At 37.9% G+C, this 23,447-nt stretch overlaps 1 protein-coding gene and 1 non-coding gene across 3 annotated transcripts; one reads left to right on the forward strand and one right to left on the reverse strand.

Moving 5' to 3' along the window:
• The first annotated feature begins 1,490 nt into the window (after positions 1–1,490).
• On the forward strand, positions 1,491–3,806 carry LOC145120305 (uncharacterized). 2 transcript variants are annotated; one of them, XM_079056131.1, is made up of 2 exons: positions 1,491–3,209; positions 3,392–3,806. In XM_079056131.1, exons 1-2 carry the CDS (start codon positions 1,548–1,550, stop codon positions 3,614–3,616), a joined length of 1,887 nt encoding a protein of 628 aa, XP_078912257.1. In that variant the 5' UTR covers positions 1,491–1,547; the 3' UTR covers positions 3,617–3,806. The 2 variants fall into 2 exon arrangements, with proteins under 2 accessions (XP_078912257.1, XP_078912258.1); XM_079056132.1 differs by having other exon boundaries at positions 3,389–3,468.
• Positions 3,807–21,880: 18,074 nt separating this feature from the next.
• LOC145122880 (small nucleolar RNA R71) lies at positions 21,881–21,987 on the reverse strand. The gene has a single exon (XR_013714780.1). It is a non-coding gene; the product is annotated as a small nucleolar RNA R71 (small nucleolar RNA).
• Positions 21,988–23,447: the final 1,460 nt, after the last annotated feature.

Consider the following 23,447-nt stretch of genomic DNA (forward strand, 5'->3'; position numbering starts at 1 on the left):
TTAAATCAAAAAGTAAAACCAGAATCAATCTATTAAAACAAAAAACTCAATCCATTCAAACCAGAAATCAATAGAGTCGCAAGTGTTGGAGATGAACATACACATAACAATCTAAAAATCATTCACCCCATTGCCCTTACATTCACCCTCGACCCTTACCCACTTTGTGGCTACTTCACCTCTGAAAAACTACCACCATCTCATTCGTCTTCTCCGACATGTCCTGCCCCCTAAAAAAACTAGATACAATTGTTGTCACAAAAAATCAAGATACACCTTGTTAAAAAAATCCAAATGCAATTCATAAACAAGGATTAAAATTGACCAGCGTTTTATTCATAACTTTGGACAAGGAACCTTTCTAAAGCATATGGGTAGAGAGTATGGTTCCAAATTAAGATAACGTCCCGATGCTAGCGATGCTTCAGCCGCCAAAACCCTAGCTGACGCTCATTTTCTTCTTGTCGGTCACCACCTAATTTTAACTTTGTACATTTTTTCGGCAACTAGACCTTAGCGTCTGTGCACTTTTCTGACGAGAGGGTTGCATATTTGGACGTAAAATGGGTCGTCGAAGGTTGTTGATGGCAGAAAAAGGAAAGAGATGATGTCTAGAGAGTTTTCGACGAGTATAAAGAGAGAAACAACAAAGAAAAGAAGAAATGACATCATACTCTCACCGATGATATAATAAAAAATAAAGATATAAGGTTTGATGGTTATAATATAACTTTCAAGGGTCATATATATATATATATATATATATATATATATATATATATATATATATATATATATACTTTGATAAATTAATTAAAAAAAAAGAAAAAAAAACAATATAGTCTTTTTAGGTCTAGACCGAATACCTAACAAAATACATTTTAGAATTTCAATAATTTTGAAGGTTAAAAACATACTAAAAACCAGGTGTTACAAAATGGTCTCATACTCTCAACGACGATGTAGTAAAAAATTAAAGATATAAGGTTTGGTGGTTAAAGTTATAATATAACTTTAAAGGGTTGTATATTTTTCCTTTTTTGATAAATAAACAATAAACAATAAATTAATTAACAAAACAATATAATCTTTTTAGTCTAGTAACGACCAAAGACCTAACAAAATATTTTCTAAGGAACTTCCCCATTTAAATAAATGAAAAAAATTAAACACCATAACATGCAAATTGCCCAAGTCACAGGGACCATTTGTGTAAAAAAAGAAAAGAAAATGCTTATGTCACCCAACACGAGACTTATCATATTCGTCAAACACACCGACCCACAATTTGATCACATCCATAACCAATGATATTTACTAGATATATCTTCTGCAGTTGCCACTTCATTTGGTATGCATCCACGTGTCCCCTCCATGCTACGTGTCAAGCAGCTATAGCTTACATCATCAGTAAGTTTCTATCGCTTAGCCAGGCCTTCCTATAAATACATTCACGTTCTACTCACGAACCACAAATTTCATCACCCAGCAATCATTTTATCCAACTTACATTAAAATTTCGTTTGCATTTTACAGCAGATAATCCAATGGCATCACATCAAGAAGTTAGGAGCAAGGAACAGAAGGCGGAGACCGCTGCAAGGGCTGCCGCCGACGAGCTAAGGGACGTCAATCGTCAGAGACAGGTTGGTGGCGGCGGCGGCGATGCTGTAGTGGTTGAACGCCGTGAACAGATACAAGCTGATGAAGGTCGACCTGGTATTGTTAGCAGTATAATTCAAACCGTCACCGATACCTTAGGCCAGGCTAGGGATGCTGTCACCGGGAAAACCCATGACGCGACGGAGAAGGCATCGGAGATTAGTGGAGGGGCTGCTGAGAGAGGGAGGAGGACTGGCGAGGAAACAAAAGAGAAGGCTGGAGAATACAAAGACTATGCAGCACAGAGAACAAAGGAATCTGCAAATGCTACAACAGAGAAGGCAAAAAAAGGAAAGGATGCAACAATGGAGAAGGGAAGACAGGCCGCTGAGAAGACGGGAGAGTACAAAAACTATGCGGCAGAGAAGACGAGGGAAGCCAAGGATACAACGGTGGACAAGGCCGGAGAGTATAAGGACTATGCAGCGCAGAAAGCTAAGGAAGCTGCGGATGCTACAGCAGAGAAGGCGAAAGAAGGTAAGGATGTAACAATGGAGAAGGCCGGAGAATACAAGGATTATGCGGCGGAGAAGGGAAGACAAGTCGCCGATAAGGGAGGAGAATACAAAGACTACGCAGCACAGAAGACGAGGGAAGCTATGGATACAACAATGGACAAAGCTGGAGAGTATAAGGACTATGCAGCGCAGAAGGCAAAGGAAGCCAAAGACACGACAATGGAGAAGACAGGAGAGTACAAGGATTACGCAGCGCAGAAGGGGAGGGAAGCGTCTAACAAGGGCGTAGAATACAAAGACTACACTGCACAGAAAACGAAGGAGACGGCGGACGTCACGGCGGAGAAGGCAAAAGAAGCTAAAGATACGACTATGGAGAAACTAGGAGAGTACAAGGACTATACTGCACAGAAAACAAAGGAGGCTGCCGATTACACTGCAGATAAAGCTATAGCCGCTAAAGATTACACATTGGACAAGGCGGTGGCAGCGAAGGATTACACAGTCGATAAGGCGGTTGCTGCCAAAGATTACGCCGCGGAGAAGGCAAAAGCAGCCAAGGATACGACGGTGGATAAAATGGGGGAGTATAAAGATTATGCTGCTCAAAAAGCAGCTGAAGCCAAGGATTACACCGTCGATACGGCGGTGGCCACTAAGGATTACACCGTGGACAGGGCGGCGGCCACCAAAGATTACACCCTCGACAAGGCGGCTGCCACCCGAGACTACACGGCGGAGAAGGCGAAAGCAGCCAAGGATGCGACGGTGGATAAAGTGGGGGAGTACAAAGATTATGCTGCTCAAAAAGCTGCTGAAGCCAAGGATTACACCGTCGATACGGCGGCTGCCACCAAGGATTACACCGTCGACAAGGCGGCGGCAACCAAGGACTACACCGTCAACAAGGCGGCGGCTACTCGAGACTACACGGCGGAGAAGGCAACAGAAGGGAAGAATGTAACTGTGGGGAAGGCGACGGAGTTGAAAGACGCCGCCGCTGATGCTGCCAGGAAAGCCATGGATTTATTGACCGGAAAGAGAGAGGAGACCAAGGAGAAGTTTTCTGAAACCGGTCACGCCACAAAGGTCAGTCGGATGTGATAAAATCAAATCATTTTTTCGTTTTTTTTCTTATGTATTAAACACGTATTAAACTGAATTGATTATAAACACGTATTAAACTGAATTGATAATGTATTATATAATACTAAACATTATTAAAATGAAGCCCGTGGAGAAGTGATATTTATGATTTATTTGGGTAGTAGGAAATGTTTGATGATCAAACTAAGGAGGATGCAAGGAAGCGAATGGAGTCGATGAACCTGAAAGAGCATGGTGGAGATGATACGGTGGAGGTGATGGAGGTGGAAGTGGAGGATATCTCGCCGTTGGGAACAGGGTTGCTGGCAGCGATGGACGTGGAGGACACCCCATTGGGTACGAGGGGGGGAGGTACTCGCGCAAGTCCGGTGACGGATGCAAGGAGATGAGCCACGGCGGCGATAGGTTTAGAGGTCGCGCGAATATAGGTTTAGAGGTCGTGGACTGTGAATTTGCATGAACTGATGTGTTGATTTTGCGTTTTGTAGTTAATGGTTGTCTATGAAAGAAGTTATATAAATTAAGTATTGTGTGGGATAACTATTTGTATTATTATCGAAAGCCAAATTTTGATTTTGATCTTGATCCGGTTATAGCATTAAGTTTAAGTTTTGTTATTTTGATTTAGCAATTACAAATTGGGTCGAGGTAAAAACGTAAGATAAATCAATTACTTTCTGCAACTGTCCTACTTAAGTGAAACTTTTGTCAACAATTATTCAAGTATTATGATATCGATACACATAACTATTGTATTTTGGTCCATATTTGATTTTAGTTGTATTTTATTTTGATCAATAAAAAGGATCTATTTATTTCTTTCTCTATTTCTCTAAAGATACTATTGAATCTTATTTTTGGGTTAAAAGGTGACGTGATTTCTTGTTACTCTATACTATCATATATATGTAATTTCTGAAACGTGTGATTTTCTAAAGTAACTTTTTATTTAGAGTAAAATAACTTCTTATTTATCATATGTTAGGTGTGTTAACTATTTAAATCAATAAACTAAAAATTATTTTAAAAAATAAAGATGTTTTATGAAATTTTTATCTTTATTTATTTTATTAATTAATAAAAGACTTAAAATGTTAAGTATTTTATTAATTAATAAAAGACTTCTAAAAATGTAAGTGTCCTTGCACCGTCTCCTGCAACATACTCTATTTTTCCCACCCATTAACTATCCTCAACATTCACTTCCTAAATATAAATGGTTGTCATTATTTAAATTAATATTCCGAAATCATTATCTTATATCCTAAATTATTTGTACTCAAAACCATAAAACCAACTGTTATTTAATTAATATTCCAAAATCAATTAATCTGTATTTCTCGATTTGTAAGATGCTTTATATACACCAATCCATTCGAATCTCCATAATTAAAAAAAAAACAAACTCATAAGCTACAAATTTCCCTTTTTTGCTGTAGTTTTAAGGGATTTTGATCAGGTTCGTATCATAATGTTTTTATTGAAAGTAGTTTCTGACCAGGTCTTTTTTTTTTATTATCACCATTGAGGTCATGACTTAGATCATGGTCGTTAGTCTTGATTTTTTAATGTAGTGTTTGTTTGATAATGTCTGACATGTGTCTAATGAATGTTCTAAGAGGATCAGGATGTTATAGAAAAAGGATAAAGGCATAAACTTACATCATTTTGGTCTTATTTTTGGTTTGGGTTTTAAGGATTATGTTTTCAATTTTCTATAATTGAGGATCAATCTTTGGGTTATATGTCTCAGTATCAGATGATGTCAACCCATCATCATCATGTGGTATAAATTTCCTTTATAATGTCATCTAAAAGGGTTATATTGAGTTCATGTTTGATAAAATGTAGCAAAAATTATGGGTCGTCATTGCAGATGGAATGGTAGGTAGGTATGTTTTTTTCCTAGATTTGATCACACAAGTGTGTTTGCAAATCAACTCCCATATAATCACATTGTCTCATGATTATCTTGAAACATGTGAAGTACATGGGAGGGAAGACCCACCGTCTAGCTTCCCGTTAAAAATTGGTTCGATATTAAATCTTTGTATTTAGGAGGAATCAATTGAGTGTGTGAGTGTGGATGTGATTGAAATGAAGCTTTTTTTTCTTTCTATTTTTTCCAATTACAACAACATACTTTACAAGTATTTTTGCCAAAATAAGTGCTACTGATATGTTACACGGTTGTTGATAATCATATGCAAAAATATCATCACATCACAGAAAGAAGAAAAATGTTCGAAAGTTCCATCACTATAAAATTTAACCTAATTACTCAACAGGTTTGACCGGTGCATGTACGATGCTTCTACACCAATGTAAGTATCATCCTACTTTATGTTCTTATTGCAACACAGTCTCCCGAAAAAAAAATACATCTACTAGTGTAGCAATGACATCAATTTTCATGTACCTCACGAAATTATTGATGTCTAAAAATAAAGACATCAAATTTTGGTGAGGATCAAAGACATACCAAATAAATAAAAGTAGGATGCTATAAAAATGAATCAATAAATGTATGGTTTTATTTCGGTATTTCCTGCTTTGTATATACCGAAAAAACATGTCTTTTCGGAGGCGGGAGGAATGACGTAAGCAATGACATAAGAAGCCATTATTAAAGAAGACACATTATTGAAGACATGTGGCCTTTCAATATGGAAAGGAATTGTAATTATTTGTCATTTGTCTTTTATAATTATTATTGTCAAAAAGTAGTGTCTAGGATGTAAGATAAAGTGTATAACCCTCAATAGTCTAGGGGGCTATATTGTAAATATGTATGTCGTATTGCAATCAAACGATTGCAACTCAATTATGTAACCGGCTCTCTTGAGCCTATAAATAAGGCCTTTGCCCATATGGAATAAACAAGCGAAGTTTGAGTGTTTAAGATTTGAGTTGATCTCAATCTTCTTCTGTACCTTCATTTATTTCTTTATTATAGCATCTTATTTCATTTAATCCTATAATATGATATTTTTTTTATTACTTTTTATTATAACAATAAAAATTATTTTGTAGATGAATTTTTATATTGTGTTAGATTTTATAATGCACAATCATGTAATTTGAAAAAATAAAATATTATTTTGTTAGATGATATTATTATACTATGTTAGATATTTTAAGAGAAATCATATAAAAATGTACAGGGGGTTTGATGTTTGTGTGTTGACTGTGTGTTGTACCACCCTTGAGAACTTACGTTTAATCTTATAATTTATATATGTGTTGTTTTTTGTTTTGGAAACAGACATAAACCGAGGGAGACTCAAAGTGTGATAAATATAAAGTATACAACATTAGAACGTATCAAAATTCAAGCCTAGAGCCAATAAACAAATGATTATTTTCGTTTCGACTTTTGAGTTGTCAACCTTCAACTCTGTCTATAACAATCATTAATTGAAACTAGGAAAAGGCCCGTGCGTTGCACGAGTGAAAGTTTAGTGACAAAAATATAAAAAAATAAAAATAAAGTGTCAAAATTATAAAGATAAAAAGTTTGTTGAAACTTTAGTGGCAAAATTAGTAAAAATAAAGTACCAAAACTATAAAGAGGAAAAGTTTGTTAAAACTTTAGTGGCAAAATTATAAAAAAGTAAAAATAAAGTGGTAAAATTATAAAAGAATAAAGAAAAAAGGTTTTAAAAAAGTAAAAGTGAATGTTTAGTAGCAAAAATATAAAAAAGTAAAAATAAAGGGGCAAAATTATAAAAAGGAAAAGTTTGTTGAAACTTTAGTAGCAAAATTAAAAAAAAGAAAAAATATAATGTTAAAATTAGAAACATGGAAAGTTTCCTGTTGAAACTTCCCATGTGATTTAATATATATATATATATATATATATATATATATATATATATATATATATATATATATATATATATATATATATATATGAAGTTATAGGGCCCTTTCATATTTAGGCAAAGACGATGGCATGTTGATGTTATGAGTTATGACTTATGTAGTTATTGCGGTCAAAATTTTAATAGCGGTCACATGCCGTTATTTGAGATCGCGGTTATCGCGGTGGTATAGCGGTGATATAACGGTTTTTTAATATTATGTATAATTTATAATTTTATATTATATTTATATAGAATTTATATATTTGAGTATTAATGCTATAGTCTATATAGAATTAATATCATCAAACCTAAAAAGTCATATAAAAACATAACATAATATTCTATTATAGTAATATGGAAACTAGGTAGTGTCAAAGTGTCAAATAGAGTTTAATTGCATTGCCCGGGTTCAATATCGTATTAGTAGGTCATGGTTGATTTAAGGAGTTAAGTCCCAAGTCGTATCCTCATAGGTGTGGGTCGATTTACAAAAAGCATTAATGGAGTCCGACTATAGCAGCTCAAGTCGTCGTGAGTATAGAAAGAGATGAAAGAGAGAGTTGTCGGTAGACATTGTTGGTTTGAATGCTTTTAATTATGTTTGTTGTTCGGGCTTTTTAAAATGAAAGTGTAATGAGATCACTAAAACTAGTTTTTCATTGACAAAGTAACCAAATGGCCCAAAATGTGAACGAAAATGGAATAGCGCCCGTAGCACCGCTATAGCGGTTATTGAAATAGCGGTAAATAGCGCAAAATAGCGCCGCTAATAGCGGTACCGCGAAATGAAAACGCTAAACTGAAAATAGCGGTTCTTGACATCCGCAAAACGCTATAGCGCCGCTATAGCGCACAATGATAGCTTAGGTTATGACACAGCACACCGGCGTGTGGCTGCCGTGGTGCAAAACTCGTGGCTTGGTTTGGCAATGGCAACGTCGATGAACGCATAAATGTGAGAAATTGATATTTTCAAAGATGTATATCCGTTGAATGGTTACTAGGATTAAAAAAATAAATAATTCGAACCTTTTAAAAAATTTACTGGCCTATAATACCAAATACCATCACCATTTTCTTTTAACACTTTGAACGCCACATATGTTTTTTTTCTTCAAATTATGATTTCGTTGACGGTGATTTTAATATTGTTGAAAACGTTGCTAGTCAAGACTCCACATATATTAGATGTATTAGAACCATTAGGCTGCGTTTGACGCGCTAGTTGAAAATGGTAGCTGAAAAAGCTAGTTGATGGTTAAAAAGCTAGCTGCTAGCTGATAAGCTAGCCGATAAAAAAAATGTTTGGTAAAAACTAGGTTTTTTTTTTAACGTCAAATACAAATATATACTAAACTACTCATAAATTAGCTGAAAGGTATAAAATTACATAAAAAGACATTTTCCAAAATAAGTTTTCTATAATTAATTAAGGGTATATGTAACGTCCCAAAAATTACGAGGTAAAAATTTTATTTTTAATTCAATCAAAACACTAATTATCTTTTAGCCAAACAATTATTATCATTTTTCTGATTATCCAAAAGTATTTCATGAGAAGACAGTTATCAGAGTACAATCCCAAAATCATCATAATGCGGAAACATGGGTGGATGCGTTGCGATCAAGCCGTGCCCTAACCTTTCGAACCGGAAGTACCTGAAAACGTAACCATAAAACCGTAAGCACAAGCCTTAATAAGTTCCCCAAAATACCACATACCATTCAAACATACAACCAAACATATCGGGGTGCTTGCAATCCCCTTCGGTCTATTTCAACCGGATACCGAGTCTATTTCACCCTTACCACTACCACACACACAAACATATAGTGGACCCCGCCCGTCATCGGGCCCCGCTCGCTATACGGATCTGTCAGTCATCAGGCCCCACCTGTTATATATATATATAAACATATAATTATACAAACACATGCGATAATCACAAAGGTAATAATATACAATACAGTCATCGGGCCTTGCCCGGTAAGCATACCAACACATAAAACATGCAAGAGTCACGTAGACATCTGGCATGCTAACATAATAAACCATGGGTCGACATTGGTGCCTTCCACCCGCTAAACATAGTGAGGAAACTCACCTAACGCTGCCAAATATCAACGATAACAACTCAGACTGCCGATCCGGAAAATCTCTGCGCTAACACCATCAAAATAACGACAAATAAATAATTGGTTCTCAACCCATAACTGAAAACCTAGATCGATTACCAAATGCTCAGGAAAAGTCCATTATACACTTTTCCTTACTTAACCCAAAAATCCGAAGTCCAATCCAATAACAACAAAAGTCCAATATGGCCCAATCTTCCAAACTGGGCCCCAACCCATCATGGGTCTAATACCAATGGAGCCGAAAATACTTGCAAAAGCCCAAAATCAGAAGTCTAATGGTCCAACAAGTCCCAATCTTCAAAAGTCCAAGCATGGCCCAATAAAGAGAATCGCTAAGCCCAAAAGCCCATCTACTGAGTACGCGAGGCGTACTCAGCTTGTACGCTTAGCGTACTCCTTCTGGGGCTAGTACGCACAACGTACTCCCCAGTGTGCCATCCTACTCTATTAAGCACTTAATTGGTTAAGCCTTTCCTCCAAACTCACAAATGTAATCCCTAAAGGTGACTTATTACGTAAAGTTGACAACTTTACATACATGCATGGCTTAATGGGGCTAAATAGCTCAAAAAGTGCTTAACAAATGTCTTAATACATGCATGGGTCCAAATACTCCATAAAGTTGAGATTTTTATGAACATAGGGACTAATTGGAGCTAAGATCTAGCATCCATTGCCTATGGAGTAGATCAAAAGCTCACCTTTATCACAAAGGACTCAAAAAGGTGCACAAAATGCTCCATGAACTAGATCTAACATATAAGAGCATAAAGATGTAAGCTTTTTACCTCAAAAAGCTTCCAAATGACAAGAAGATCCTGGATCTACAAGCTCAAGTTATCCCTTCAAGTGCTCCTCTTCTTCTTCTTCTTCACAATCCACTAACAAACACTCTTTTAAGCCCAAAACTCACCAAAACTCTCTAGGGTTCGATTTCAGGGTAATGGGAGGTGGAGGCTGGTCTAAAATGTCCAAAAGGTGATATAATGATGTTTAAATAGGGTGGAAACTCTAAAAATTAGGGTTTTCATCTTGCTGGAGTATGCCCCACGTACTCCCAGTACGCCCAACGTACTCCATGAAGGTCCACGATCCTCTCAACCTAATACGCTAAGCATACTCCCTTGTACGCCCTGTGTATAAGGCTTAGCCTTTTAACCCACCAACTTCCGGAGGCCATAACTTCTTCGTTCTGAGCCTGAATTTAACGATCCTTATATCCACGGAAAGGTAACAAGAAGCTCTACACTTCTATCAACTCATCCTTGCCTTAAAACTTCCTGATCTAAAATCCAAAATTCATAAAAAGCCCGAACCGACACTTACCGATGTACCCCTTGGCTCCAAAACACAAACCGAACTCTCGGATCTTCCAGATTACATTACCCGCACCCAAATGGGTCTAAATCCCTCTTTTCCAAAGGCCCTAAGCCTTATGATAACCGATCTTCGGGCCACAGCCTTGAATTAGGAAACGATTCGGAACAGGGTGTTACAGTATATTTGGGAAGTTTGTAAAAAAGCTCCTGAAAATCTACTCTAAGTAGCTTTTTAAAAGCTAACTTTTTAGCTTACCAAACACGATAACCCAAAAAAGTTCGAAAAATAAGGTAGCTTTTCAGCTAGTTGTGGTGGGCCAAACGCAAGCTTAATTGAGATCGGCAAGCTACGCATCAACTTTTGGTACGTGAGCCGATAACTGTATTTATCATTCAAACGACGTTTTTGTTTAAGTAGATAATTATTTTAATGTAGTCACAATGTTTTAGAGGTACAATATAATTAGTTTTGAGCAAAAATTTAATGTTAGAGGTAGATTTGTTTTTTGTCATGTACAAATATGTGCAGTTACACTTAGGTATTTAACGGATGATACAAACCATGACACACCAAATGATTATTTAAAAATGTCTGAGAGATCGCACAGGAGTAAATGCGTCATCTTTACTTATACATTATTGAGGTTTCGACATAATGTATTTGCGTAAAATCTAATAAACATGATATTGAGAAATTATATTTGGCACATGCAACGAAGCATGGTCTACCATTAATGATAGAAAGTCTTGCATGTACACATTGGGAGTAGGAAAATTGTCCAAATGGGTAGCGAGGTCAATCACCCGAAGTGATATAAGTGCCGATCTTTGATACCGAAAGTTGTTGCATCTAATGATTTGTGGCTTTGGTGTGCATACTTTGGGGTCATCGGGTCTAACAATGACAAAAATGTTATTTGGATGTCAACCATTTTCAAAGATATTCTGATCGGGAAAAAGCCTGATCTGTCTTACACAGTGAACGAGAATGAACAAAAACATGGTTACTATCTTTGTGATAGGATATATTCTGATTTTTTTTAGAACGACAAAATTATCGTTAACCAAAACGAGCAAGAAGCTAGAAGAATAAAACAAAGAAACAAATTACACAATAGCCCTCATAAGTTTTGTGATAGGATATATTTTGATTACTATATCTTTGTGAAGACATACACGTTTTCGCATGTGAGATAAAAGAAGAAATTTAAAGAAATACAAGAATCAGCATGAAGGATCTGGAAAGAGCTTTTGCAGTAATCAAGAGGAAATGACATATAGCGAGACACACGACACCACTCTGGAAGAAAAAGACATGATAAGCAACATAATCTGTGCTTGTATTATACTACATATGTAGTAGAAGCAAAATGTCAGACAATTTACGTATGATCAGGACGACGAAATTAATCCGCATCATCAATTTATTCTCAATACGAATGGATACATGACGAGAGTTATCGAAATACAATTTACTAAAACGTATCAATTTATTCTCAATTTTTTATATCAAATATCATTTGTTTTATTAAAAAATAAAATTATAAAAATATTTTAAAGATGTGGAGTGATAAGTATACTAAATGGTGATTATGTGGTGCTCGACATTTTTGGTGGGTGCTCAGTTAATGACATACACCGTGAGACCTTCTTTTGTATATAAAGAGTCTGTGTTAATTTTTTTTTTTTTTTTTTTTTTTTTTTTTTTTTTTTTATAAATAAAAAGTAGGTTTGGTTGATTTGGTAGAGGCCCAATACTTTTATTCAAATAACTCATGATCAATTCCTATTTAGCCTGTTTTTTGTTTTTCAAGCATAACCTAAGAGTATAATGTTTATTTTTGTTTTTAAATCATAACCCCGATACCAACGTTTTCCTAAAACATGTATAAAGAAGATTTTTAGTAATTTTAAATATATTTATATAAGGCTGTCGAAGCTTTCAAATATTTCAAATATTTCATATTTTGATTTAAAAACAATAGAGTAAAGTCTTCGTAAAATTTGTTGTTAAATCATAATTTTTCAAATTTTGATTTAAATAAGAATGCTTTTCTCAAATAGTTCTGTTTTCATGTCCTTTTGATTTTCTTTTTTATTCTAAATACAACTTTTTAACATGTTTTTTGCCTAAAATATATTATTTATTATCTTAATTGCCAATTCAAACTGCAAAGACATTATTTATTTAAAATTCTAATATAATTTATTAGTTATTATTCATATATAAAAGTACATCATCTGGGGATTTTAGTTCAAACATTTTTTATCGGTTTTTGTATAAAGAAAAACCCAGCTCAATATACATTCAATTTTTCTAAAACCCAAAAATCAAAGTGTCAACTTCATTTTATTTATTTATTTTTTTGGGATGGCTTCGGTAAGTATGCTCGTGGAGGTGGAGTTTGGGCTAAGACTGTGACTTCTATTAATACTATGCATGGAAGTGGCATTCTTCCTTATAATGTTTTAAGAAGGGTGTTTGGATATGGTAGACAATCGAAATTCTGGTTAGACGTTTGGATGGAGATACTCCCTTGAGAAGTATATTTAAGAGATTATTATATGATCTGGAGTTGTTTTGTGATTGCTCTGTGCTCGACATACTTGGTCCAAATGGTGCTTGGAATTGGTGGCGCCCCATTCGGGGTGGGGAGGAACAACTTTAAATGGATAATATTCTTTTGCTTATTAGTGATTTTCATGCGTCTTGTGATACAGATAAATGGAGATGGGCGTTGGAAGACATGGAGGTTTTCACGGTTTGTGACACGAGGAAGATAATTGACAAAATGCTTCTTCCCTAGGTGGATACGACTACGAGATGGAATCGATGTGTTCCAAGGAAAGTTAATATTTTCATTTGGAGAGGTCATTTGAATCGGCTTCCTACACATTGGAATCTTAGTCATAAAGGTACTAAAGTGGAGTCTATTATGTGCCCTATCTGTTCGATGGATGTGGAGTGCTTAGATCATGTTTTAGTTTCGTCGATTTGGAGGAATGTTTTTAAATGGCTCGACAAACAAAATCATGTTTGGGTGGCAGTGGAGGACATTTTCAGATGAATATATGATGTTCATGGTGGTCCTAATGTCCGTATGCTTCTAGAATCTGTTGTGCATGTCACTTTATGGTGGATTTGGAGATTTTGTAATGATCTTATCTTTAAAGATGACATCCTGAAGCGTAATATTATCTTTGAAGAAATTATCAAATTCTCATGTTTATCAATAGAAATAATAATGTTTTGGCTAGATGGGTTGTTCGGATTGTTAACCATTTTCTAGTTTTGTCTTTGTAATTTCTTGCTAGTTATTAACACTAATAATAGAAACACCACATACTTAGGAATTCTATTCAATTGTCTTCAATCAATCATATATTACTTTGTAATTAGCTCCCTAGAATTACTCTTGTTACCTATTTACATTTACTGTACAAAGGTGTATATAAACTATTTGAAATTGTCAATAATATAATGAGAATACATTCAACTCTATTTGTGCCTCTGTTCCTATATGGTATCAGAGCGTAAAAACATGCTCCTCTGGGCCACCGATCCTACCTCCTATCATTACAAAGAACCTGCAAATAACTCTCCACCTCCATGGTGCCTTCGTCATTTGTTCAAATAACAACGAATACTCACTTCCCAATCAAACTAACAACTTTAAATTTCCCAGTGTGGCGAAAATAGGTATTGTCCACCCTAATCGGGTTGGACCTAGATTCGTTCATCACAGGAACGACTAAACAACCATCCAAGATGCATGATGAGTCCAAACCGAACCCTGATTACACTATATGGTATTGTCAGGATCAAATCATCATAATTGCAATTCTCGGAAGCTGTTCAGATGCCATCTAGCCGCTACTTTTCTCTACCGAAATCGCTCGTGAAGCCTGGAATCGACTCAATGTATGTTATGCTAACACCTCTCGGTCTCGCATAATATCCCTAAAATCAAAACTCATCGAAAATCCCAAAGGGAGTCGACCTGTTGCGGATTTCATGCATGAGACGAGAACCATAGCTGATGAACTAGCCCTCGCTCAAATCCCAATTAGTGATGAGGACCTCATGGTTCACATCCTAGCCCAACTCGATGATGATTACACCTCTATCAGTGTTGCCATTAAGGTTTGAGTGAACCCTCTCTCTTATCCCAAACTATTTGACAAACCGGTTGATTTTGAAAGAACTCTGCAAGAGAGGGACCCTCCTACAATTAAGGTTTTGACTGCAAACTTCACTCAACATCACAATTTCCAGAATTTAAGTCGGTTTTATGGAGAAAACTCCAACTATTTAAACCGAAATAACATAAGCCCAAACAAAAAAACAATCGTTCAAACTGACAACCTTCAAATTCAGGGGGTGATCGATCATCTCGTGTATCTACTTTCTGCAAATATTGCAATATTCCTTGGCATAACATAAAGGACTATCGCAAGATATAATGATTTCTTAAAGAAAACCAGGTTATAATTGCTCCTACTGTAAATACTACAACACCTCGGTCAAATCCAACATCTTAATCTTGGATGTTTGATTCGGGTGCCTCTGATCACATCACCATTGATTGATCTTCATTACACCCACTATCCGATTGCGGGGGACCCGATGAAATTGTACTTGGCAATGGTAACTGTCTTTCCATTACTCATACAGGAAACGCCCAAATTTGCACTAACTCACACTCCCTAACTCTATCTAATGTTCTATGTGTGCCCAAACTTAAAAACAACCTTGTTTTTGTTGCTAAATTATGTCAGACTAATCTTGTTTCTATTGAATTCTTTCCATATCATTTTTTGGTTAAGGATCTTCGCACGTGGCACCACTTCTGCGGGGGAGAACGTCCATGATGTCTACTACAACATCTGTGGCCAAATTCCACAACTCAATTCCACAACAAAAGTCTCATTCTCTCATTTGCATCACAAGTTGGGACATTCATCCATTCGTGTTTTTCGTTCTTTGTTTAAGCATTTTAATATTAACCACAAAACCATATCTGGTGCTCATGACCATTGTGATTCGTGTCTGGTGAATAAAAGTCATAAATTACCTTTTCGCCAAAACTCGTTCATTACACACAAACCGTTACAGTTGGTGTATTCTGATGTTTGGGGTCCAATACAAAAATCAATTGATGGTTTTGTGTACTATGTTATCTTTGTCGACTTTTATTCCAAATATGTTTGGTTATATCCCATGAAAACAAAATCAGATGTATCCCACATTTTTCCATAATTCAAAATGTTAGTGGAAAAATATTTTCAAACACCTTTAATGTCATTGTTCACTGACAATGGAGGTGAATACCAATGCCTTGCCTATTACCTCAAATCAGTGGGAATATCACACATTACTACTCCTCCCCACACGCTAGAACAAAACGACATCGCCGAACGACATCACCGTCATGTGGTATACCTAATAAATAGGCTCTCTACCAAGATCCTTGACTCAAAATCTCCATTTGAGGTAACTCATGGACAACCATTGTAACGCCCCGATTCTCAGGTATTGAATTAATATAAGAATTTTCTTGTTTTCAAGGTCTACTCGACGAGTTGATTGCCCTACTCGTCGAGTAGCAGTGGGTTGGTCTGCGTGTTTTAGTGACCTACTCGCCGAGTCCAATAAGGGACTCGACGAGTAGGAGCTGGCAGATGAAACCCTAAATTCGGGGTTTTGCACCCTATTTAAGGATCACTTATCCCCCCTTAGCCTCTCTTACTGCTCCCCTCGAATTCAGAAACCCTAATTCGTGTTGTTCTCTATATTGGTGTGCTTCTTAGCTTGGAAGAGGGATTTTGGTGAGGAAAGGTTTGAAGAACAAGAAGCTTTGAACAAGGATCAGCTGGGAATATGAAGTCTACCTCAGTTTATCATCATTTGGAGGTATCAAGTCATCACTTTGAGCTTCTCCTAGTTAAACCCCCTGTCTATATTGAGTTTTGGGACCATTTTGGGCATTTGGTGTTGCATTTCGAGTGACGAACCAAGATCTGAAGTTGCAACTTCAGATCTAGGCTCATCTTGGCCCTTATCATCATAAAGTCTCAGTCTTTAGCATGTTTGTGAAGCTCTTTTGCCTAAGAACCCCTTCTTTAGCTTGTTTTAGGTCATTATCACCTTGCATGAACGTAAAGTTTGCAACTTTACGTGATAAACATGCCTTGGGAAGCTGGATCTACAATATGGGGCCTTAGCATGGCTTAAAAAGCATCTATATGGATGAAGGATTGAAGGGACTCGGTGAGTCATATGAAGATGGTCATGAACTCGACGAGTTGATGAACAACTCGGCGAGTCCGATGAAGATTGCCTTGGGCTCGGCGAGTCGGCTAGGGTTTTTCCCAACCTTTGGACACGCATGAACTCGACGAGTTATAGGGAAACTCGACGAGTCAACCAAGGATTTCACGACTTCTCGAAGTTCAGGAAGGACTCGACGAGTCGGTGAACTACACTCGACGAGTCGGGTCAACATGGACTGTTGACTTGACTGTGGACTTTGACTTTGACCAAGGGTTGACCAGTTGACCTCTGGGGGCATTTTGGTAATTTGGAAATGTATGGAAAAAGGGTTTTATGGTAACTATAGGTGGTGGAGTTCGTGTTGGTGATTCGAGAGTTTGAGCCTATCATTTTCAGCATTACTTGCGAGGTGAGTTATCCTCACTATACTAAGAGGTCTAAGGCACCCAGGCCGGTCCATTGGATATGTTATCCTAGCAGTGTTAGATGTTGAGTATGAGTTAGTGCTGCATGCTAGTGATTATGCCAGTTAGGTAGATCGGTAGGACTACCTGTGTTGTTATATGATTATCTGCATGCTCAGTAGTTATGTTATATGTTGATGTGATATGTGGGATGGGTTGAGGATGTACTGCTTCGTGCGGTGACCAACAAACCCTAGGAGCATTCCAGATACGAGCTGTGGGCTCGGTAGGCAATCCAGACTCGTACTGTGGGCTCGGTGGCAATCCAGATGTGAGCTGTGGGCCCGGTAGGCAATCCAGACTCACACTGTGGGTCCAGGGGTATTCCAGTCTGTAAAGCTGTGGACCCAGTACATGCTGTTATTTGTATATGTATTATATGCAGTGTATCAGTATTTTGGGGAACTCACTAAGCCTCGGGCTTACAGTTTCAGTTTATTGTTTCAGGTACAATAGGGGATCGCAGCAAGGCGAAGGCGTGATCGTACATCTCCTCATATTTATGTTTATGTTTATGGGATACTCTGATATTATACCTTTTGAAAACAAGTTTTGTAATAACTAATGGTTTTTGGATTGTTTAAAAAGTTTTAAATTGGCTTGAATTTTATGGGTGTTACAAGTTGGTATCAGAGCCTTGGTTTTGAATGAATTGGAGGAACACTTGTGTAACTCCAGTCTCAAATCAAGGAAAGGATTTTCAAAATGATTTTTCAAAAGGTTTTCAAAATAAGTAAAGGAGGATGCAGGGTGTACGATTAGCCGGAGCCAGTAAGTAGATCCCAAAATACCATACAGTTATTTGATATTGCAATGTGTTAGAACAGCATGCTAGTACTAGGCTAGGGATCTTCAGGAATTGCATGATAGAATTGCCTAATTGTATGATGCCTGATAGCCTAGGGTTTTCCTTATATGAAATTGACATCATTACTGTAGTTGCTTAGTGTATGCATCACGGCCGTATGTAATTAAGATCTTATAGCTTGAGAATGTTTGATTTAGCCTTATATTATGTTCTTATTGATTAGAGCTTAGGGTAGGATTGGATATTCGAAAGTCTATAGGGTCCATCGTTATGTATGGCTAGCATACACTAGTGCTGCAGGGTTGGTGGAAGTTTCATGGATGGGTGGGTTGTGTGAGGCCGGGAGGCCAGTTATGAGAAATTCAGTATTGCTCTAGGAGTGAGGATTGAGCGCTTGCCAGATTATGTATACAGTTAGGGCGTTGTGGTGATACTTGAGACAAATATGGGTAGGTGTGGAAGGTAGTATGGGCCCGTACTATTGAAAGCACAGGACCCATACGCGTATCGAGGAACTCACAACCCCTAGGGTTTAGTCGGGAGTTGGTTCCAGTTCTTATATGGATTATATGATATCTTGTGGTATGTTTCACAATGGTGATGACGAGACGCTTTGTGACTGGATCCGGTTCGGGATCAGGATCATGAGACAGAGGCCAGGAAGGGCCAATAGCACCTGAGCCTGTGGTGCAGATGGGTACAGAGGAGTTGGATGCCAGGATTCAAGAAATCCTGCATGATGAGGTTGCTGCCATGTTCCGGGCACAACTACTGGAGATGTTTGGGTCTATTAAGACCGCTATGGTTGAGTACTTTGACGAGCATTACGCAGCCCTTGCAGAGACGGCTGCCGCTGCAGCTGCATCAGCTGTAACAGCGGCAGGAGGAGGTGGAGCCAATCGGGGCTTCCAGTACCGGGACTTCGATAACACGAAGCCCCCGACATTCGATGGTACCCAGGATCCGATTAGAGCTATGAGGTGGTTATCCGACGTGGAGGGCTATTTCTTCACGTGTTCATTTCCTACTGACCAGAAGGTCAGATGTGCCCTGAACCAGCTGAGGCTCGGGGCCAAGGACTGGTGGAGATTGACGACAGGGTCGTATACGGATGATCAGAGAGCTGCTGTTACTTGGGAGCAGTTCAGCGATATGTTCCGCGCTCGATACATTCCTCGGGTTGAGCGGGAACGATTGGCTCAAGAGTTTTTGAGTTTGAGACAGGAGGGAGAGTCGGTGACGGAGATCACCCGGGTGTTCACGGAGAGGGCGATGTTCTGCCCGGAGTTTGCATCGGAGCAGGCTCAGATGACACGTTATCTGAGCATGCTTGTTAGATGCCATTTTATGCATCTTATAGGGTAGTTTTTTTCATCATTTTAGCATCATATTTTGTACATTTGCATGTCATTTATTTAAACAATGTTGAGCTCATGTCTTTCGTTAGAATTCCCGTACTGCTCATGTTTTTATGTCGATTTCAGATAGTTCGAGTGGAGCAGTGCTTTGGGAGCAGTTGGATGCGTGTTTGGAGCTTAAAATGGAGCTTGGGACTTATGGAGTATGTTGAGGAATGTTTGGAAGATGCTTTGGTCAAGAAACATTTGATCGAATTGATCACACGAAGAAAGAATCTACAATCTAAAGTTAAAGGATGTTATTGGCAGCTTTGACCCCCTGTCAGTATTTTGACCATATCTCGAGAACCGTAACTCCGATTGACGCGATTCAAAATGATCTGAAAAGTAGACGAAATTTCGGACGTCATAGGCACAACCTACGATCACAGGTTGTCTCCTTGCGATCGCAGGTGACCTTTTTTTCGATCGCAGGTTTGGTCGCAGGTTGCCTTCGAGGTTCTTTTGTGCCCAAAATTCATCCGGGAGTGAAAACTCAATACCTGCGATCGCAGGTTGTGTACATGCGATCGCAGGTTGTCCAAAAAGTGTCAAAATAGCATCCTACTTCATTAAAAAGGCACCAGATGCGTTTATTTCAAAACCTGCGATCGCAGGTTGTATACATGCGATCGCAGGTGCGTCGTTTTTGCTGCTGGATGTATAAATAGGCCCTGATAGCATCCCTGTAACCCAAGTTGGCGATTCCAGAGCTTCCAGACGACGAAAATACGATTTTGGAGGTGTTTCTTCTCCGATTTCATCAATTTCTGAAGATCTGAAGACTGTGGATCATCTCCTACGTTTAGTTTAGTAAGATTTAGTAGTTTAATGTTTCTTTTTATTGTTTTAGATCAGATTTTAGCCATGTATGGCTAAACCCTAGTTTTCAGTTTTGCAAAGACAAGTACTTTTCATGTGATTGATCATTAGATCTGGTTTTTGATTTGTGTTTCTATCTAGATTCTTCAATTTTGTTCTTAATGAATGTTTGATTTTCATTCTTGTTAGTCTGATCACCTAGCTAGGGTTTTATCATTCCAGTTAATCAGTTAATAGAATACGTAATTGTTCTAATTAATTGGTAATAAGTAACAAGTAATAAATCGGTTCCGTGTTTGGGATTTGACTTTATTATAAACTGTAAAAATCATACCTTTACGCTTCCGAGCTTGTGAGAAGTATTGGGTAGTGCTGGGAATTTTACAAAGAACTTAATGCAACTTTTCTGATCTTAATTAAGAGCTTGTTTGATTAGACAGTAAAAAGTTAGGGTTAATTGAAGAGCTTGTTTTGGTTAACTAAATAAGGTAAAAGAGAAATTACTAGAGCTTGTTAGTTTTTCTCAGTACCAGCTTAGATAGAATGCATCTCAAATAATCAGATCTGGATCGGTTGCATGATTAGGAAAGTCACAGCAGAGCTGAAACCATTTTTATTATTGATTTTCGTTTACTTTATTATCACTGCATTTCTAGTTATTAGTTTTAATAAAAAACCCCCCTTTTATACTCTGTTTCTTGACTAGATGTGCCTGATGCAAAAAGGCATTGACTTTTAGGCTGTGTCCCTAAGGATTCGACCCTGCTTCCCTGTGCTATATTTTTAGTGCAACCAGCAGTGATAAATTTATTTGTTTAATACGTGCGCGACAGCGTGTTAACAAATTGGCGCCGTTGCCGGGGACACGGTGCTTTCTAATAGTTTTATGCCAAGAATTATTCGTTCAGGTACACCTTTAGTTTTTGATCCAGAAATTGAGCGAACTGCAAGGAAACTGAAGAAAGAAGCAAAAAAGAGAAAACAATCAGCTGGTCTCTTTGGTTCATCATCTTCCATACCCCCAGAAACCTCCACACCACAAGGCACTCCCTTGTGGAACGAACCAAATCCGATTTTTCCTAAAGTACCCCCATCTTTTCCTCAAAACAACCCTTATAAAACTTATTCCCCACCTTCCTCCGTTAAATCTGAAACCACAAACTCTTCAGAAACCGAATCTGAAGAATCAGACATGAGTGGAGACGATGCTGAAAAGACCCTTAGAGAGTGGGCCACTCAAGAGGTCAACCGGCAGCCCCTTTGCATTACATTTCCAGAAGCCCAGAACTTCGAAATCAAATCTGGGCTGATTCATCTTCTTCCCACATTCTGCGGATTGGAAAACGAAGACCCACATAAATTCCTCAAGGAATTTCATGTGGTTTGTTCAGGAATGAAGCCTCATGCTGTCACAGAAGACCAGATAAAGTTAAGGGCATTCCCCTTTTCGCTTCAAGATTCTGCAAGGGAATGGTTATATGAACTCCCATCTGGTTCCATCACCACTTGGACAGAGCTTGCGAAGCTGTTCTTAGAGAAATATTTTCCAGAAACGCGAGTCTCCAGTCTCAGAAGAGAAATCCTTGGTATTAAACAAGGAAAAAGAGAAGCTTTACATACCTACTGGGAGAGATACAAGAAGTTGTTGGTCCGTTGCCCCCAACATGGAATTAGTGATTACCAGCTCTATAACTGTTTCTGTGAAGGTCTGACACCCATGGAAAGACGCCTTATAAATGCTTCCAGTGGTGGTTCTTTGGGTGATATGACACCAACTGAAATTAGAGAGTTGATCGAAAAGTTGGCAATCGAGTCTAAACACTCTGGAAATGAAGACGAGTGGTATCCAGATCAACCAAGGGGTGTCAAGGAAGTCAGCACTATTCATCTGGAAGCTCAGATATCTGAATTGACAAAAGTTGTTCTGCTCTTGACTAAAGAAAAAGCAGCTGCAAAGAAACAATGTGGGATTTGCTTGAAGACTGATCACCCTACATATATGTGCCCAATATTGCAAGAGGATATAGTTGCAGTCAAAGTTGTCGGGGGCTACCAACAGAATTTTCAGAATAATTATCAGCAGAAACAACAATTTCAGCCTCCACCCGGATTTCTGCAGCAGCGAAATTTTCAGCAGCCGGGTTTTCAGCAAAATTTCCAGAATCAGCAGAATTCTCATTTTCAGCCCAACTTCCAGAATTCGAATTACCAGAATCAGAACACACAACAGCAACCCAATATTTCCAGCATGGCCTTAGAAGATATAGTGAAGAGTCTTGCCACGAGCACCCAAGCATTCCAGACAGAAACCAGAGCTAGTATCAAGAATCTGGAGCAGCAGGTGTCTCAATTTGCCACTTCTATGGGTCGTCTGGAATCTCAAGGAAAGTTACCGGGCCACACCGAAAACAATCCGAAGCATAATGTTAGTGCTATTTCCTTGAGAAGTGGGAAAACATACAAAGGCCTAAGTGCATCTGAACCAGAAAACGAATCTGAAGACGAATTTGAAGAAGTTCTAGTAGAAGAAGGAGATATCGAAGAAACAGAAAAAGGAGCTGAAACAGAAGAGTATGAAGAAGTGTTAGTTGAAGAATTCACTGAAAAAGATAAAGAAAAAGAAACTCCAGCACTACCCAAGCCAATTCTGAAGGAGTACAAGCCATCACCTCCCTTCCCATCACGACTGAGGAGCACGAAGCGCGAAAGAGATGATGAGGACATTATGGAAATTCTTCGCAAGGTTGAGGTAAATATCCCACTTTTAGATATTATCCAACATATCCCTCGCTATGCTAAATTTCTGAAAAATTTATGTATTTCAAAGAAAAAAATGAAATTTAATGAGATTGTAAAAGCTGGTGAAAATATTTCTTTAATTTTGCAAAAAGGTTTGCCTCCAAAGTGCAAGGATCCGGGGATTTTCTCAGTTCCTTGTAAATTGGGGAACCTTGATTTTCCAAAAGCCATGCTTGATTTAGGAGCTTCAGTTAATGTCCTTCCCTATTCTATTTTTGAGAATTTAAAAATGGGAACCTTACAAAAGACCGGGACAATTATACAGTTGGCTGACCACTCAACAGTACACCCAAAAGGTGTACTGGAGGATGTTCTTGTCCAAGTGGATAATC

This window comes from Lactuca virosa, chromosome 6, assembly GCF_052849685.1.
Source record: "Lactuca virosa cultivar CGN04683 chromosome 6, Lactuca_virosa_CGN04683_v6, whole genome shotgun sequence".
In the NCBI taxonomy this organism is placed as follows: domain Eukaryota; kingdom Viridiplantae; phylum Streptophyta; class Magnoliopsida; order Asterales; family Asteraceae; genus Lactuca; species Lactuca virosa.